The following is a 19355-nucleotide window of genomic DNA, read 5'->3' on the forward strand; positions in this document are numbered from 1 at the left end:
GACCAAATGACTTGAGTTTCCACTGAGGTACATGGAGCAGTAGCTGATTTGAGGATCGTAGAGTAATACTAAACTATACACTAGTAATTATATTTGACATATAATCATCAATTTATTTAACTCTCTTTATATTATATCATTCAAAATTAGATAAAAATGTTCTGGTTTTGTTTCTTCACCAAAGTAAAAGTTAATAGCAAGTAATGAAGGACTCAACTTGGTTGTCAAAGAATAGGCCTTATTTTAAAATCTCGTACAAAAACATAGCACATCGGAAATTATCATGAATGCTTTGTTATAATCTTAAACTCATTTTGAGATTGAAATATCCGCAAGTCAAACTGATGAGATGGCATATATGTCATACAACTGAAGTATGATAATTAACCAACATTATTCCACCAGCTGTGTTTGTAACTGCAAGTAAAACAGGCAATTTGCTCTTTGACAATTATCCTGAGTGCCAAATATATAAGTTAAAGTTTATTACATACAGTATTGCAGAAGATGTTCATGCATCTCGATCGGTTGGCTCTCTGATATTCATAGCAACATTTCATCGTTTGTTTGTTCATTTGTTAGTATGTTTGTACGTATGTAATAAAATATAGTATTTGTTGAGATTTGTCATATACATATCAAGACAGCCTAGGCCTATAATACTAACACAATTAATGTATATATAGGTCAAACCTACTGTAACAATACATATAGTACATAGAATATAATGTTAGTATTTGTTGGGATTTGTCATCACTATATAAATATCAAGATACAGCCTAGGCCTACAATACTAACACAATAAATGTACATATAGGTCAAGCCTACTATACACACAGAATTCTGTGCTCATATGCTCAGAGAAAATGGTGTAGTATTAAATGTCTCACTTTCTTGCAACTCTATAGAGGTTTTTTTGCAAAGACTGTTTTAACTTGACCCTCTGAATAAAATTAGTCATCGCAATAGTTATATTTTCTTAGAATTTCTTATTTTTTCGTATATTTTTTCTTGGAATGAATTAAAGTTTGTTATTTTAATTTTTCAATCCTTGTTTGGTCCAGTGATAGCCCTTCCAATTGAGGCCAATGTTTTATACTTAAAATGTCATCTGCAATACTGAGCTGAAATTTGTAGATGTAAAGAGCAATTAAATTTTGAGAGATTTTGCTTTTTCCGCTGGCTAGAACCAGTGATTGTAGCAACAAGAGTCTGTTTCTACCTCTTCTGAAGAACATTGCAGACAGTTTAACATTGGCATCTCCCCCAGCAATCTGTCATTTAGCATTATAGTTGACATTTGGAAAAAAATATAGAAAATGAATTATAAATTAGAATGGAATCATTAATGAATTAAAATGTTGAGGTGAATTAAGGTGTATCAAATTAGCTGAGAGAAATATTGAATGTTATGGTAGTTATGAAAGAATAGCACTTCACCATGGAAAGTATACCCAATGGGTAGGAGATGAACAGAGAGGAGGTTGGGGAGGGGGTTGGGAGGGAGGAGGAAATTAAGGATAGTCATTCTGTGGTAATAATTGTACCTAGTGCGTCTTTTATTAATTGGAATGGCTTAACTGAATGAAATCCGGTGCGGAGAGAAACTTCATACTTCTTCGTGATTGATGTGTCATTTCTGTGAAGTGGAATTGTTAATTTCAGTTTTATGCAGGAGACTTGAGGCAAGTCCAGATTTCTTTATGTAAGGCTACAAACCAGCCAGGTTTTTGACCTCTGTCTAAGATTCCCTCAAGGATTATTTGAAATGAAATCTTCAAACAGAACAGATTTGCAAGGCTAAGTAGACGCCGATTTCAAAGATTAAATCGTCATATTTTTATTTTGTTCCCACAAATCCCGGACAGGATATGAAATGACCTTAGTAGTGTTTTCATTCAGGCGTATAAGAGGCGTCCAGAAGGAGAGATTACATTTTGTTTTAAAAGCCAGTTCTATACCATGATGTGAGGCTGTCACTATGTTGATATTAGATCATAGCTTACTCTCTTTGCTAGTCGGTGTACAGTATATTAACTGTATTCCACTTTCCACAAAATACACTGATTGTCATGATATTCTGCTCTGACAATCTTTTCCTCATTACATATGCAAAAGTCGCTCTTAGGCACTGAGTCAAAAAAGGGTCGCTGGGGTGGGAGGTGGGGGGGGGCTGTGTAGGACATGATCTAACAACACTGCTTTCTGTGGCTGTAATGCTCAACACTTTCATGAGGCTCACATCTGTCTTTAAGTAGTGAGTATGGAACTATGGATGGACTGCCGGGCACAGATTTACAAGGATTAAGGTTTATGACAGTATTGCTTTAAAACAACCATCCATAATCTCCTCTTCCTCTGTGGTTTTTTATTTGTTTTGGTTTTTTTTTCATAAACCGTAAAAGAGTTTTATAGTTTAATTCCCTCTTTCTGTGATTTACTACGCCATCTAAAGTGCAGGAATAAATTGAGTATTCTTTCCTGCTTTGACGCATAAATTTACTAAATTCCTGTTAAAATATAATATATCTCAGAGGATATAAATATGAATTTTATTTAGGACAAAAGATTTTCAACATTTACAGTAGTTTGACAGTATCGCTTTAAAAACATCCAATCGGGTTCTTTATTCTCTGTAGGTTTGATCCCATTCATCCGTGCGTAGCTTTTTCTAATGTTTCATATTAAACCATAGATGAATTAGTATGATCTTTGCTTCTGTGTATATATGAAGCCTAGCCTGATTTACTACGTCATTAAGAGAAGGCATAAATTAGGAATATTCTTTCCTGCTTTGACATTTGCTAATCTCCCTGGTATATATATTTAGAGCATAAATTCCATGTGCCTGCTGTGCTAGATTTGCTGTAATAGTTTCAGAATTCTGTCTCGAGGGGAAAGACAGATATTAAAGATTGGGTCTGTATGCTATCGTCTAAAATATAAATCATTAACATCATTAGCATGTTTTTTATATTATTTTATATTTACCCACAATGAATCAATGGGTTTGACCTCAGATTTGGCTAGGTAGTACTTTTCATGTTTTAGGTAGGTCTAGAAATGAGTAAAACTTGTATGTAGAAGTCCTCAATTACATAGGTAGTGTAATAATTGGAAATGGTTATTTAATTAATTACTTTTCAAGCAGAGTTGTTTTTGACAGTATTGAAGTTCAAGTTTTATCAATCCCTGCTGGGCTGCATTGGCATCAGACTACAATGTGTTTCACACTACAATCATGTTGATCGTCCTTGGGGGGTTTAGGATCCTTCCCTGAAAGAGAGATCACATCCCTCCCCCCATCCCCTCCCCCACCCCGAGTACGGGAAGTTTTTCACCCTATGCAATTGATCACCCTTGAGGGTAAATCCGGTCCTTCTCGCTTGTTTGCAAATGTGAACAAGGAGTTTTGTAGGCTTAATTCCCATGTCCAGCCAAATGTTAGTCATGCAAGCAATCATCAAGCATGTTTTATGACATTTGTCACAAAACCCATCAGTTGAAAGAATACAAAACTAAACATTAACTTTAAACAATTCCCCCTTTCTCGATGTCTTTGTTTATTTTTTGACTTATATTTCTTCTTTGGTCCATAACTTATAACCTACCTCCAGGCAATTGGAATGGAAATAGAAGAATATATGAAAAGAAAAGTTCAAGTGACGACGCATAAACATATATCATTGTGACACTCTTAACACAGGGATGATTCGATGACTTATATCACTTTCTGTAAGAAATGCAGGCCTGGAAAAAAAAAAAAAAAAAAAGAATTGATGGAAAGTTCCATTTCGAAAATTAACAAAGCTCCTCCAAATGATTTTTGAGAAGAAAAAAAATTCCTGCACAGATGGAATTTGATGAGTTATAGCTTTTGAGCAGATCCTTCAGAGAGAAAGAGTTCGGTCAGTTTTGTGCTCTGATAATTCAAATAAGTAATCATTGCTGTTGCGTATGGCTGATTGGTGATTCTTCTCCTAACCCATTTAATACAAATGATTGATGTGATTTCTACCATCTATCAATAAGTTGAGATGGTTCTCTCCTCTCATGCTCGGAGAGAAACCTAGAGGTTAGGGTAGTGATTAGTGCAAAAAGAAGCAAAAATGGTGTTTGGAGTTGAATCAATCAGTTTGATGGTCTTGGTAATGTTTGTGTGTTCTCAGTTCAGTTCAAATTTATACTTACATTTAAGTGGGATTTCTCTACCATCAGGTAGGGTGGGGGGGGGTGGGGTTGCGGGTATATGCGTTCACATAAACCAAATTGTACCATTAGGTTACACAATCGAGCACCATGGCAGAGTTGAATGGTTATCGGAAAGAAAAACAAAATATTAATTCGGTGTCATATATCCATCGATGAAAGCACGATATTATAATGCAAATGGAATAGAAAGAAAAGGGTTGGGTTTGGTTGGGGTGGGGGTGGGGGAGGACCCACAAAGGAAGGGACTAGAGTTGGGAATATATTCATCTGCATTATGGTTCATCTTGAGGGAGCACAAGGATGTGATTGGGGTGGTTAATAATGACAGCTGCAGTTTCAATACTCAGATTTGATAAATTTCACACCAGGCAACACTTTTCATTGGTAAACATATTCCTTTAAGATCTACGATTGAGCAAACATTATTTTAAGATCCTTTCCGATAATCGGACAGCTTCAACGATTTACGGATGTTCGTAAACAGCCCGATGCCAAGAGCTTGTCCTTAAACTTTTCAATCTCTACCTGGCTGAGTAGTCTGACAGAATTTCATCCCAAATGAACTTTATAAGGTGACAATCAAGTCAGTGATGTGTAATAGCCAGAGGGGATGGGGTGAGGGGGGGGGAGCGGGTGCAACAAAACAATGAATATTGATACAGGTGCGCAGAGGATTTGTTTTGATGTAATACATGTTTGTGTTGTTTTGTTTTTCTTGTTGGATTGTTATAGTAGATGAGTACATGAGGTACACACAAGAAAAACTAGAGCTATTATTGTTGTAGTGTCCCCTTTTCTGTACCCCCTCCGCACCCCTCCATTTTCATTCCAAAGGATCATTGATCATTACTTTGACAACGATTACAAAGTCATGTATAAAGGCCACCAAAGAAGACGACATGTTTCTTCAGAGCGCATTGATGAAATCAATTCTATACTCCTCTTCTCGCTTTGCACTTTGTGCGTGCTGGTCTCGTATTGTCCGATTAATTTGGGTTTTTTTTTCCTGTCGCATACTGTAATTTAGTGATGACATGTTGCAGTTTTGAAATCTGTGTTTGACTTTAACGGTTGAAATGATTAAGCCCAGAATGCACACGTATACGCTTATGACTCAAGTTCAATTTTGTCAAATTAGTTTTTATTTTATTTTTTTATTTTTTATTATTAGTCTCAGTTTTATCATATTGTATAAGGCCATGCAGTGTTCAAATAAGGAATAAGTTTCAGAGAATAGGTTCGGCACAGATATGTCTAGATTATCGGAGTGCTGTAGAGTTAAAAATTATGAAATTAACGCCGGGGAATTTTTGGAAAGGTCAATTCAATTTTCTTTCCCCCTCAAAAATAGCACAAGCCGGTTGATATCGAACCAACAAATTCGGCCTGGTGCGAGGAAATTGTGCGAGGTTGCAACAGGGTCACAGAAATTGACAAATTTAACCTTAAAGTGCTTAGGTTTTAAACGTTTATGTGTCGTAAACCTTAAACGATGACTTCAGGCCGAATTTAAGTATTGTTTATAGATATTATAGTTCAAGGAAAGAATGGGGAATAAAGACGAGTGCTAGTAATGTTCCTATAGTTACCGAGGCTTTTAATGATAGTCAGCTTCAAGAATGAGCTCAAGCTGAAATGCTCCTTCAAAGTGCCACTCGTTGATGAAAGTGAACCCCTCAGTGCAGGTCTAAATGTTAATCCATTGTTTCATAAATTAATTAATTAACTCAACCCAAACATATTCCTTTCAACTTCATGTAAACGAGAAAGCACCATTGGATCTCCCTTCAACACCATCTGTAGGTAAACCAAAGATTTTAATGCATTCTAAACAAGTCATTCATTTGAAGCCAAACAGGCTTGGAGTTATCCCAATAACTACAATCTTGACTTCCACTGGAGTAGCTGGCTCGACTGTAGTAATCAGCTTAACACCCAGATGATTGTTCAACTCCTTCCTAATCAGAAAAAGACAAATCACTATTTAAAATTTTAAACCTTCCCACTCTTTTAAGAACAGTTTTTGCCCCTTCTATTTCTGTGAGAAAAGTATGAAATTTTTTAAATGAATAATTATTAACCCATCGTGACTCTTATGATCTGGTTTCTTCAGGAGTCAGGAGTCGATATCGTCTATATCGGAGACTAGGACCTACACAGATGACTCGGACATGGAGGCAGAGCAGGACACCCCCAACTGGCAGAAGAGAGTCGATAAGGACATCGTCAAGAAACTCAAGCCGAAGGAAGTCAAGAAACAAGAAATTATTAATGGTGAGGAGACAAAATTAACAGAGGAAGCTTTGATAGAGTTGGAAGAAAGAGAAAAATGGGAAGACTCGCTATTTTGTGGATTGATGGTTGCATGATATGTATTTTAGATCCTCCTGCAAGCAGGAACTTGGGAAGAAGCCTCATTGGCTTATCAAAGCCGCAAGCTGACCGAAGTCAGTCTCGTAGATTCATATTTAACGTCCATGATTATTAATTGTCAATTGTCAACAACTCTGCAACTGGACGATATATATATTTATCTTGGAGTGACTCAAACTCGGGACCTTATGATTGAAAGGTACCGGCGTTAACCACTGAGCTAACACTCCTCAGAATTAAATGGGAAGACAATTCTAACAAAAAGTAGCTTTGATTGGCAGAGGGGGGGGGGGGGGAAGGATTGAATGTAGGGAGAGAAGAAGGGGATTGAAGCCTCCTCAAATATTAATGTCAAATACACACATAACACTCCAGATAAAGATCACCAAAATATTCAATCTGAATTTATATCTCAATATATATATATTGATACATGAAGATGCAGTAGTGAAAAAGTGACAGAAAGCACATTATTTGCACCCAAAGGAGGCCTAGAGTATGGGATTAAATGTGAAGATACATGCAGATGTTAGGTTAACCCCGCATAAACTTTCACATGCCGTTATAAGAGCACCATGAATTATGGTGGGGGAAGGGGAAGGGGGGGAGTAAACACAGTTCCCATGTTCATAGGTAAACTTATGGAATTAAAAAAAAATCAAGTTTGAATTTCCAGGCCTGGAAAAGCTGCGAACATGAGGAAAAATGTGAAAAGTCATGGAAATTTTATAAAATGAGTTATTTTAAATTGTTTCTTTTACCTGAGTAATTTTTCCCCACCTAGAAAATTTGCCCCAAAAAGACAAAAGTTAAAATCCGTTTTGTGGAAGAGGACATGAAATAGTTTATTTTTTTATCATTTTTTTATCATATTACATTCAAAAACTTGTGAGAAACTCCCAGGGGTATAAAGTGGTCATAAATTGAGAAGTGTTTTGCACACACGATGTCTTTAATCCGTGGAATATCTGCAAATGGGTCGACACCGATCTACTTTGTCACGAACGTCTTTGGTGCGGTAAACCGAAAGAATAGCTGTTTGGTTTCCTCGGTACTGAATAAAGAGTAATTGTGCATCAGAAAAAATGAGTCATGGTCTATGCTTGGTTGGAACTTGGCATAGATCTAGGAAAGTGCCGGTCGGTTTGTTGTGTTGTCAGCCATTTCGTCATAGGAATTTCACTCATATATAATCGCAGAGTTTAATAGTCAAATGTTTGCTGGGTTTTGTAGAAGGTTTCATTCGACATAGACAAATATATACCAAACTGTTGTGCAATGTCGTGTTACTTTAATGAAAGCCTCATACACTGCCTTCATAAGCTTTGTTCTGTAATATTGCATCAATGTGACCAACCTTTGTAAATATTCACACTTTACTCATTTAATTACAGCTAGAAATTGTTTGCAACATTTATATCATTGTTCATTCTTTCATGTAGACAGTTCTGCATTGTTCAGTTCACAAAAGACAATTGTGTGTCAAACAGACTAAAAATCGTTTTTTTGGATGTCCAGTTTTCACTTCTCCCCAAAAGGATTTGATCAATTTCAGAACACGTTATTTATAAATAAACTAAATTCAAATAGATTTCAATTGTCAACGGTTTGTATCACATTTATACCGTTATCATATGTCAAGGATTAGATATGGGTACACCTCGCAAGACCCATAATTTGCTTTTCATTTAATATCATTAATTTTTTAAACTCCGTTTTGATTGAAAAATGTATGTGAAAAACCAACAAAAGTAAGACGAGAAAAAAAAAAAATTGATGAAAAAATTTGACTAAAAAATATTCTCTTCATCGACTGGCAAGGGTATATTAGCGGATAAAAGAAACCACATCCATGGTGTCCGTCATCACCTACTGCATCTGGTTTTGCCCGGGCTGCATCTAATATTTAGAGTTTTTAAATTACGACAGTTCTCCATCTTGGTATGAAGTTTAATACATTACTTCCTGTAGATATCCCTCGTGGATGATATCATCTCCAATCAGACACAAAACCGTAACCTTGGATAATCTAGTTCCTTCACGTCGTCGTCGTTACGACGACTAGGAAACTTTCTCGGATCAGACATCGGCAGAGATGTATAGAAAGTACTCTCGTAAAGTTCCCGTTAATTTATCACGCCTTCCGCCCGATCTTGATAGCTTTTTACAGGTTATCAAAACTTGTCCTGATTGATTACCACACGTGCTGATCGCTTGTTACCCAAGGGTTCAGTCATTCGCCGTTTCCTAATTTTGTCGAGGAGGTCAGTCCCAAATAAAATTAGCTTTGATTTATATGCTAAGGCAGGTAACTATGACAAAAAATAAATACTCCCAGTGTACAGTGACAATCTTGTAACCTTGGAAATACAATTCCCCTTTGTGTTAGTCCTTAGATTCGTGTGGCGGCTGAGGATATGAAAAGTTTTTTGTCTTGCTTTAATAATTCTTCTTGCCTCCTCCCTCAGAGATGACAAGTTAATTTTAGAGCAGCCAGTTTAAGTTTGACCTTGTACGGCATCAGTATTAGATATATTTAGATGGCATTAATGGAGTAGGTATGCTAGCTGTGCAAATATTGTGGTTCTCTGTATAATAAGCAGTTTGGGTGAAGGGTATGATGGAGCATGGAGGGGGGAGGGGAGGGGGGTTGGGAGATAGTAGGAAAGGGGGTTGGGAGATAGAAGGAATAGTAGGAATAGAGGGATTCAGCTTGCTTTCAAAATTTCTATTGTCTAGTAGAAGTGATGCCGCTTTGCTCCAATTCTGTATCTAAAATTATGGAAGGAATATTTGAAGGACACAAATTTTTCTGTTCTTTTTCAAAAATGAATGGAATTTCAATCTCCAGATGGTCCCTTGCCCTGTCCCTTCTTCAATGTCTCATGAACTCAGGGGATATTAATAAATAGTAATTAATGATTTCATTTGATTTTGCAAATTTGTCACTCAGATACTTTGGGTTTATACTTCAGTTATTGTTGCCTTTTTCATTGCTTTCTTCGTTTTGGGGGGAGGGGATGTGTTAAGGGGAGGAGCAGGTGGACTATTCAATACAAACGAAACCACACATTTTCTGGATCATATGGAGTGAAAGTGGAACGGTTCTTTAAAAACAAAAAAACAAGATGCAATGAAAAATTTGAGAAGAGATTCTAGTATGAAACACAAATCTGTAGATTCAACACAGAAAAGCTGCATTAATACTGGTGTTATATATGCTGAGATAAGCATACTTATTAACTCTTGTTCCCTGCACATGCACCATGATTCATAACTATTAATAATTCTAATAAGAGTCTTTCTTAAGCCGAAAAACCCACTTGCAAGTTTCCAAGTCAGCCTGACAATCCTCTCTCTCTTTGCATCATCATCATCATCATCGCTCAGAACTCTTCCACACCGAGAGAACTCACGTTCGCAACCTGAAAGTCCTGGATAAAGTCTTCTACCAGCCAATGCTTCAGGAAGCAGTGCTACCGCGAGAGACTGTCATGTACCTCTTCCCGAATCTTCCTGCGCTTGTGGAGGAACACGGCGTCCTGAACACTCAGATGAAGAAGGATAAAAAGACCAGCCACGTCATCCACAACGTCGGCAACCTACTTCTACAGCGGGTGAGTCACTTAAAAACCATGATTAAGCCCATCGTATTTGGTGGACTTGAACGATTAAGTTTTCAGTTGTCTTTTCCTCCTGCTGATTAATTGCTCGTCAACATTGCGTCATTTTCTCAATCCCCCTCTTCCCCTCTGTAGTTCTATCAAGCTTCCTCCCCCTACTCCCCCCCCCCCGTCCAACCAACTGACTGAAATCTGCACCCTGCAAGTGTTTGTCTTTTATACATGAAAGTTGGTCTAGCTTTTAGATTTAAATCCTGCTGTTCTTAATGAAACATAGTTGTTAAACTCTTCCTGTAAAGCCAACAGTTTTATCACAAATACCAAAACTAGAGTACACGTTGTATATATGAGCCCATGACAGCCAGACTGCCTGTAATTGATGATGTTACACCAACTGGAAATTTTTCAATAACATCGTACCCGGACACAGTCTTAGTTCTGATTCCAGGAATTGAAGCTTCACTGGACACAATTTCACTCTTTGATATTGGATTTACCACCAGTAAATTTGTGTTGATGAAAAGTGTGATTTTTAGCATAAACATTTTGTGGAATGGATCCATTGTCAGTAGAAGGCACAAGGTCAAACATGTGTGAAGAATTAAAGTAGGAACTGTTACCAATTCTTGCATGAACAGTCTTCTAATTTTCCTTCCTGTTCATGCCCACACTTATTTTTGCAGTTCCTAGTAACTTATCGAGTCTTATCAACCCTTGTTTTTAAGTGCAGGCGGTATAACTTGTTGGGCCGGTGGAAATCGTAAAAGCAGAATTATTTTCTGTCAAAATAGAAAGCAGCCTCCTAATGTTGAGAGTACTCATGTTTGTTTTGACTCTGAATTCTTCAGTTTCACAAAAAATGAAAAAATGGGAATAATAATGATGATGCTGATATTCAGGATTTATAAAGCGCAGACAAATCCACCGATAACGGTGCTCAAGGCGCCTAGCAATATTTACCCTGGTCAACGATAACCTGTCAAACATAGAGAGACAATCCCTCCACATGGCAGCAGCTAAACAGCGTCCAGCTGACAGTTTATCTCACAGGTCCCCGTTTTATACAAATGGGTGAAGAGAGGCAATGGAGATAGAGTGCCATGCCCAAGGACACAATGTAATGAATCTGGCAAGGACTCGAACCTGCAATTCTTAGATCACAAATTTCACTGTCGTAACCACTTGACCACAAGGCTCTCACGTGAAGTCCTGATTGTGTGCATCATGAAGGAACGTAATAAGCTGTTACCGCGGTAACTGAGAGATTACTGGCGAGGATTCGCTTCCATCTTTTTTCAATTTTTTGCGTCAATTTTTCTTCCTTTTAGTTTGATGGCGAGGCGGGTAAAGCCATGAAGATGGTCTCTGCTGAGTTCTGCATCAACCAACGTCACGGCCTTGAAATGATAAAATCCAAACAGAGGAAAGATCCTAAACTAGCAGCCTTTATCTCGGTAATTCACTCATCGTTTTCGTCTTTTGTTTGAGCTGGAGGGAATGTATGCTATGAAATGTCCTCCCTCTTGCTCCCCCTTCTTCTTCTGCTAGTAAACGGTCTAAGTTTTTAGATTCACGTGAAATACAGCTCGAATATTATACGAGTATATTTGACGGCTAAATGTTTGCTAAAATGTCAACTCTTTCATTGCCGCGGGGTGTGGGGAGGATTTCGATGATCTTTTACTTACCACTTGGATTACCCTGCAAGTGGGACATTCAAGTTGATATGTAGGAATATCCTTAAAATGTGGGCTTAATATCTCTGCTGTCCTATCCCAAGATAATCGCTCAGATGTGGTATAATCCTCATCGAGATGGATCATCCCTAACTTGTAACATGATTATTAATCCCTTTTGCTATATATCCGAGAATTAATCCCAGAGAATGTTAAAAGTTAAAAAAAAAAGATGTTTGAAACTTTGCTTCTCTTCATGTGAGCAGTACAGTTATGAAAGCTATCCTGGTGATGAAATGTTTCGAATCCAGTCAAACCCCCCCCCCCCACCCCTTCCCAAAAACAGAGAGAAACAATAGCTTTATCAATAGACTGTAAGTTACATTCTCCATTTCTTTACATGTGAAGGATCGTCCCTCCTTTGACACTTTGAATTTTAGGAAGAAATTAGGAAGGTTTGCTGCAGAGACTCTCCAAGTTTACTTTAACAGACTGGTTTATACCAAATTTGTAATGCAGAGGACAGTAGTTGAGGTCATGAGAAGTTTGTTAACATGGTCCACAAAGGAAAAAATAAATATACGTGTAGAAAGTTGTCTAAATGTTTCGCCAGGCAAGTCAATCTTTCTGCCTGTGAAAGTCCAACGACTGCTCATTTATAATAATATCGGTCACGTTAGTTTGGAGAACGGTGTTTTTTTCTCCTCACTTATTTGGGAAGGAAGCAGAGCCCATACTGGGATATTGAAAAAATTGTTCTATCACCATGGTGACTGGAGTGTCATGTTTTTCTCTTCTTCACAGGAGCAAGAAGCTAATCCGCTTTGTCGCAGACTCCCTCTAAGAGGGATTATATCGACACAGATGCAAAGGCTCACCAAATATCCTCTCTTCATAGGACAACTACTTAAATACTCACAACGTAAGACATTCTTCTCCTTCGCCTTCTCTCGCCCACACTACCCACCCTCCAATCCCCTTTCTACCCTGTCCTAATACCTTACCTTCTCCTGTACCATCAGGATCCAATTTGAACAGTATCTTTACCCTCCACCTAAAATAATCTCGCAATATGCCACATTTTAATGGATGTCTGATGACCTCGGTAAAGATGCAATTTGTGCCTGTTTTTGTTACATAATGTTTTGATTACAAATCTAACAGCAACACCATTTTTGGTTTTGTATTTGTGAGATTGAGGGAAGGGGGGGTTGGTGTGGATGAGAGGGGGGGTAGTGAAGGTGGGTGGAAGGTGGTATAATAGTAACATGTATCCTGTTGTCATAGTTTGTCAATCATGGTTAACATGATTCCTTTGTTTTTTTCCACAAGTTATTAATTTTTAAAGTCTGTTCTCTTTGTGATTCACTCTTTTAAACTTTGTTTGTCATCTCTTGTAGCTAACACAGACGACTATGCCCAACTAGACAGAGCATTACAGTGCTGTAAAGATTTGTTAGAGTATGTAAATCAAGCCGTAAGGGAAGCAGACAACAGACAAAGATTGCATGAAATATCAAAGAAAATGGATGCTACACCCTACGAAAGAGTGACCAAGGGAAATCCGGACGAGGTTTGTCATCTCTCTATTCAAGTCTTGTTTTGCTTTTTGTTGCGTTACCTTGGCTTGTGCTTTGTGCGATTGTTTTATACTATGCTGTAGTAGCTCTGTCGATATGAACAAGGTTCGTAAACTTTGAAAACTTGCCAAGCGTCTGAAATTACATCCGACACGCCGCTCTTCGGGAGCGAAGAATAACGGTGAGGTATAGAGAACATAATAGGGCTGTCTTCCTAACGGTTATTTAATCGGTCTGAAGTTTTAAGTGCTGTAAATTTGGCGTAAACAAAGATATGATTGGTAATTTTGTGGAGGTTGTGACTCTACAGATCATTCCCAGACATATGGAAGTGTTGAAAGAAGACAGAGTGATATCTTAATGTACAAAAAAATCCTGCCATAGTGGCAGAGAAATTTATATGAAGTTCTTTGGACATCAGTGAATGATTGATCTTTAATCATCATCATCATGATTGATTAACTAATCAGTTGATAGATGATTGATTCATGAATCAATTGATTGATGATTGATAGACTAATCAATCGATTGATGATTGATTGATTGATTAATCAACCGATTGATGATGTATCGATGAATCAATCTATTGATGATTGATTTATGATTCAATCGATTGATGATGGATTGATTAATCATCGATTGATGATTGATTGATGAATCAATCGATTGATGATTGATTGATTAGTCAATCGATTGATGATTGACTATGTATCTATGATTGATGTATCTATGATGTATCTATCTAGTAACTATGATTGATGTATCTTCCATCTATGATTGACTATGTATTGATTGATGAATCAATCGATTGATGATTGATTGATTAGTCAATCGATTGATGATTGACTATGTATCTATGATTGATGTATCTATGATGTATCTATCTAGTACCTATGATTGATGTATCTTCCATCTATGATTGACTATGTATTGATTGATGAATCAATCAATTGGTGATTGATTTTTCAATGGAATGATTGCTTAATCAATCGATTAATTAGTCAATCGATTGATGATTGATTGATGAATCAATTGATAGACCAAAGTTATGTATTGAGTGATGATTGGTCAATCAGTTGACTGATTGATTAATTTATTGATAATTGATTCATTGATTATTTTGCTCCATTTATCCTCAGGTTAATACTAGCCAGATCTTTCACAAGCTGCTTTATGATAGTCCTCTTATTTGGAAACTAAGTCGCAGCAAATCTCTCGGTGAGTTAACCAACCGATACCTCTTTACAAGGTCACTTTCTTAGGACTGTGCATCTTATGAAATTCCATAAAAAAAAATTAAAAAATTGTAACAAACCTGAGATGTAAATTTCAATGAATTATAAGACCAATAGTGTTCCCCCGTGTGAATGGTATTTGATGTCATTTCAAGGCATTCCAAACCACGACTCATTTTGTGTGTAACAGACTCCTGTCGTTCAATGATGCCATTTGAGTGAATTCTATTGCGTCCGGTCCCTCTTCAGACTACATGTATCTTTTCATCTTCATATCTCCCGTTACTTTCAAAATTTCCATTCTCAGAAATGCACGCCATGCTGTTAGAAGAATATGTCGTCCTGCTGCAAAAACAAGACGAAAAGTTTATCCTAAAGTTCCATTCCACATCGTCGGCCGTCGGTCCACTACAGGGGGAGACCAGCGTAAATAACAACAAAAGAAATACACACAGTCCTATTATCACTCTCAGTACTACCTTATGTCGCCAAGTCGCTACGAGTGAGTACCCCAGATTACACGAACCGGATGTCGAGGTTTTGCCTTCCTTCTTAAAAAAGAAAAAGAAAATTGTTTTGTTTTTCATCAAAATAAAATAAAACTTTTAGCAAACTGCATTTCCACTAGAGAGCCTGTTTAAGAGAATGTGTAAAAGTAAGTTGGCCTGACGTTTCGTTCCTAGCAGGATCTTCTTCAAAGGCTAAATGACAAGTTACAGTAACAGACGGGTCAAAAACACGCACAGAATACAGACAGGTTAATGAGCATGGTGAACACAAAGAGATAGATGTAAGGGGATTAGTAGACAAGGGATTATCAAACGAATGTAAGACAAATAGTCATAGGTTTTTGAGTAATTGCGTTGTTACTGTTGCCTGAGGCAGTTATTGAATATAATATGGTTTTAAGATTTGATGAAAACAACCCTCTGTCCTCAAATTGGTAGCATATTATTTATACTACATGGTGAATATTAACTCGTGAGTAAAAGATTCTGCTATGTAACTCGTGAGTAAATGTTTACACGGATGGTGAGAGTAAATCAGAAAAATACCCAAATTTTTTTTTTTAACTTTTCTGGCATGAGTTTGAATGAACTGAACATAGTGAAGCTATTTTTATGTAATTGGTAAGATGTACTATCATCGACATTTTATCAGTCATCTTTCAAAACTCCATCTCAAAAAGTTTGCTAACGAACTTTGGAGGAATGTTGTTATTGAAGAGTACAACGATATTACATTTCTGGGATTTCATGCAACTCTCAGCCAATTTCTTTTAATCTTCCAATGTTGTCATCATAATATATGACAATTGTCATCTGTTTTCCCCCTCCCTCCCTCCTCTCTCCCTCCTCCCCCTCTCTGCAGGTAAGAAAGCCTTCTTCTTAATCTGCACGTCGCACCAAGGCCCGCAAATTTATGAGCTTGTGGCCCCGTCGGTCAACGAGAGGAAGACGTGGATGGACCTGATCGGTAGTGCCCAGGAAAATATCAATCGTAGGTCATCAGGGAAGGGCACCAACCGCATGAATCTCCCACAGAGGCCAGACTACCACCTGAACGAGTTAGATGTAGAAAAAAACAAAGATGCAAAGTAAGTAACGGTGGAGGCCGACGACCTTGAATTTATCGGTTACGGTGGCCGACCCTTGAACTTCTCTGACAATATCCTTATTTATGGTAGTAGGGTGACTGTGGCTCAAGTCAAGATGTAATACTGAAACAGGTTAAGAGTAGCTTGTCTTCTCTCCTGATGGTGTGTACACCTTCTTGGATCCTCTAACTTTAATTCTTGATCTTAATATATATATATATATATATATATATATATATATATATATATATATATATATATATATATATATATATATATGTATATATTTATATATATATATATATATATATATATATGTATATGTATATATATATATGTATATATATATATATTTAATATATATATATATATATACATATATATATATATATACATATATATATATATATATATATATATATATATATATATATATACATATATATATATTACGATTTTCAATTATATATATATATATACATACATATATATTTCTATATACATATATATCTATTTATAAGTAAAATATGTTTTTTCTTTTAAGCATGAAGGATATTTCTATCCTATTATGTTTGACCTCTTTATGCCTTTATGGGGGGGGGGGGGTGGTTGTGTCTGATAGGGACAGATAGTTAGCAGGTGTTCTTTAGCAAACCAACGATGATCCTTTTGAGGTCATTTCTCATCTGTCAGGTATCGTTTTGGGAGAGAATGTAGGGCTATTTTTGCGATATGATTGATTGACAATAGAGACTCTAGGCAACAGAGGTCAGAGGTTATTAATGTTTCTCTTCTCTATTAGTGTTCACCCTCCGGCAGAGCGTGCAGAAACTACCAAGGTGATAGTCAAAACTCCCGAAGTCGTCACCAGAGCGGCAGTGCCGTTCAATAATACCACACCAGACGAACAAGGAGACGCCACAACCCTCCTAAAGACTGCTCTGGAGGAAGTAAGGGCACCTGAATTTTGTTGTTGTTGTTGTTGTATTTATTGCATTTGATACAATTGTTGGGATGGTTTGCGTTTGACGATAAGGGAGATCAGTAAAGGCTTGTGAAGGCGTTCAAGTTCGGTTTGAGAATATCAACAACAAAAAAATTATTGTCTATTGAGTTCATAAGCTTTTGTATAAAGTTAAGATAAGTTTCTGTAAAAGTGGTTGAACGTATCCTCTACCACCTTTTCATACATGTTTAATTCCAGTGGTTGCTGTAATGCTTGAGTCTGGTACAGTCGAATATGGAAATGAGCTGTTCTGTCTCTTAAATCTGTGTTATTAAAAGTTTGGGGGGGGGGGTCACCATAGGATAAGCGCAAAAAAAATTGAGTGTGAGCAAGAAATTTTTGGGGGAAAATTTGTGATATTGTGGGGGAAAAGGGGGGGGGGATATTGAACGTAAAATTGCTTCAAAAGTTGCAAAGTATAACCCCATTTTGCAACTAAAGGAGGGAGGGAAACCCGCTCCCCATAGTTTTCTCCCATAGCTAACAAGAATCCTGTGACAACAGATTAGTTTCTACTAAATAGCTTTGTGCATATTTTTCACTGTTTGGGGGAGGGGGTGGGTTGGAGAGACATTAGTTGTGAAAAACATTCCACATCCTCCATATTTTGAGTACATCTGTTTTATCTTCAAATTGATTGAAGTGTAAATAGAAGAAAAACTGATGTGTAAATTAATATTAGCGACAAACACATTAATCTCTAGAAAAGGGGTTTAAAGATGCTTCTTTGACTTTTCCATTTTTTCAATATCTTTTTTTTTTTCGATGATCACATCTTTAATCTATAGTTATGCAGATGAAGTTAATACAGTATGAATATGCATGTCTTCATGCAAATAAGAGTGACCTTATTGGTGCGTTGTCATGAACAGTAGATGATGAGTGATGAAGAGGTCATGGAGAAAAATGAATATTCATTAGGTTAGCAAAGGGTTAGTCTGTACTCATGCACATTATAGAATAAACCAACGGTCCACTAACTGTTCGGCCCAGGAACATCTATGAAGACTGATCCACAAACCACCAATCCTCCACCATTCAGAATCGATGCTAAGAATGTGGTGAAGCTCTGAAAACTGTAGAGCTTGCTGGAAGACGTTTGGGTGGCCGTACGCCCGTTATTTGTGGACGGTCAGAATAGATGGTAACGGAATGCGTTGAAGAGTAGAATCCATAGAGAAACTTGGACATTCATTACTTTAGCAAAGGATTATCAGAAAAATATCTGGCAAGGTGCAATTTCATGAAGACAAAAGCTGTATGTTCTCTGGAGACTAATCATCTCATTTTCATATTTTTATTACATGTTTGCTTTTTTATTGAAAATTGTCAACGTTAATTTCATTGTGACTTTTTTCTCTATGCAGAATATAAGCAATGAAGCAGACATCCGTAAAACCTCACAGCACATTCGTCTATTGTTGTCTAGAGCACAACGAGTTATTAGTAAGTCATTTTAACCTGTTACATAAAGCACCCACCGCCCCCCCCCCCCAATTATATGAAATTGACATATTGGCCTTGACAGTAAATTTTTTATCGCTGTTATTTACAATGTCGGCAGTGCCTGTGATTTCATGATTACTTCCTTTTTGAATGTTTAGCGAATGTTAAGAAATGATTGAAGTAATGTACTCAATGTTAATATGTCAATATGTTAAAGGCAAGTTTGTTGTTATTTGCACACATTCTTTTCTTTTCATACTCACTACTTCAAAGTCAATATAAACTTCTCTAGGGCCCGTTTCACAAAATTTGATATTTAGCAAAGTGCATTGATATTGATAATGTTTCGATGCAATTCTATGCTATCCAACAACAATGTATGAACTAGCTTATAATGATAGAACTATGTTTCTTCAATGATCAGTTCCAACATGTGTTATCTCACTTCACTCTGTCTGTACCTTGATGCATATCTCTAGAGTTACAACCATCTCACTGATTAATATTGTCTATCCGCAGAGGAGAAGAGTTCAGAACCACTCGTCGCTAGTACTCTAGAAAGGATATCTGAACAATTCCAAAGAGTGCAGGTAAGTACCGATACGTC

At 37.0% G+C, this 19355-nt stretch overlaps 1 protein-coding gene across 13 annotated transcripts in view; it reads left to right on the forward strand.

Annotated features, from left to right (window-relative positions):
* The window catches only part of LOC139977083 (rho guanine nucleotide exchange factor 11-like), a 177320-nt gene that overhangs the window by 142412 nt on the left and 15553 nt on the right, over positions 1–19355 (forward strand). For all 13 annotated transcript variants that reach the window (XM_071986119.1, XM_071986120.1, XM_071986108.1 and 10 more), the window contains 11 exons: positions 6326–6486; positions 9976–10202; positions 11537–11662; positions 12689–12806; positions 13285–13457; positions 14604–14682; positions 15007–15201; positions 16071–16296; positions 17099–17246; positions 18670–18748; positions 19268–19338. In XM_071986119.1, the coding sequence (XP_071842220.1) occupies positions 6326–6486; positions 9976–10202; positions 11537–11662; positions 12689–12806; positions 13285–13457; positions 14604–14682; positions 15007–15201; positions 16071–16296; positions 17099–17246; positions 18670–18748; positions 19268–19338 (1603 nt within the window). The remainder of the gene's footprint in view (positions 1–6325; positions 6487–9975; positions 10203–11536; positions 11663–12688; positions 12807–13284; positions 13458–14603; positions 14683–15006; positions 15202–16070; positions 16297–17098; positions 17247–18669; positions 18749–19267; positions 19339–19355) is intronic.

The sequence above is a fragment of the Apostichopus japonicus genome, chromosome 12 (assembly GCF_037975245.1).
Source record: "Apostichopus japonicus isolate 1M-3 chromosome 12, ASM3797524v1, whole genome shotgun sequence".
Lineage (NCBI taxonomy): Eukaryota > Metazoa > Echinodermata > Holothuroidea > Aspidochirotida > Stichopodidae > Apostichopus > Apostichopus japonicus.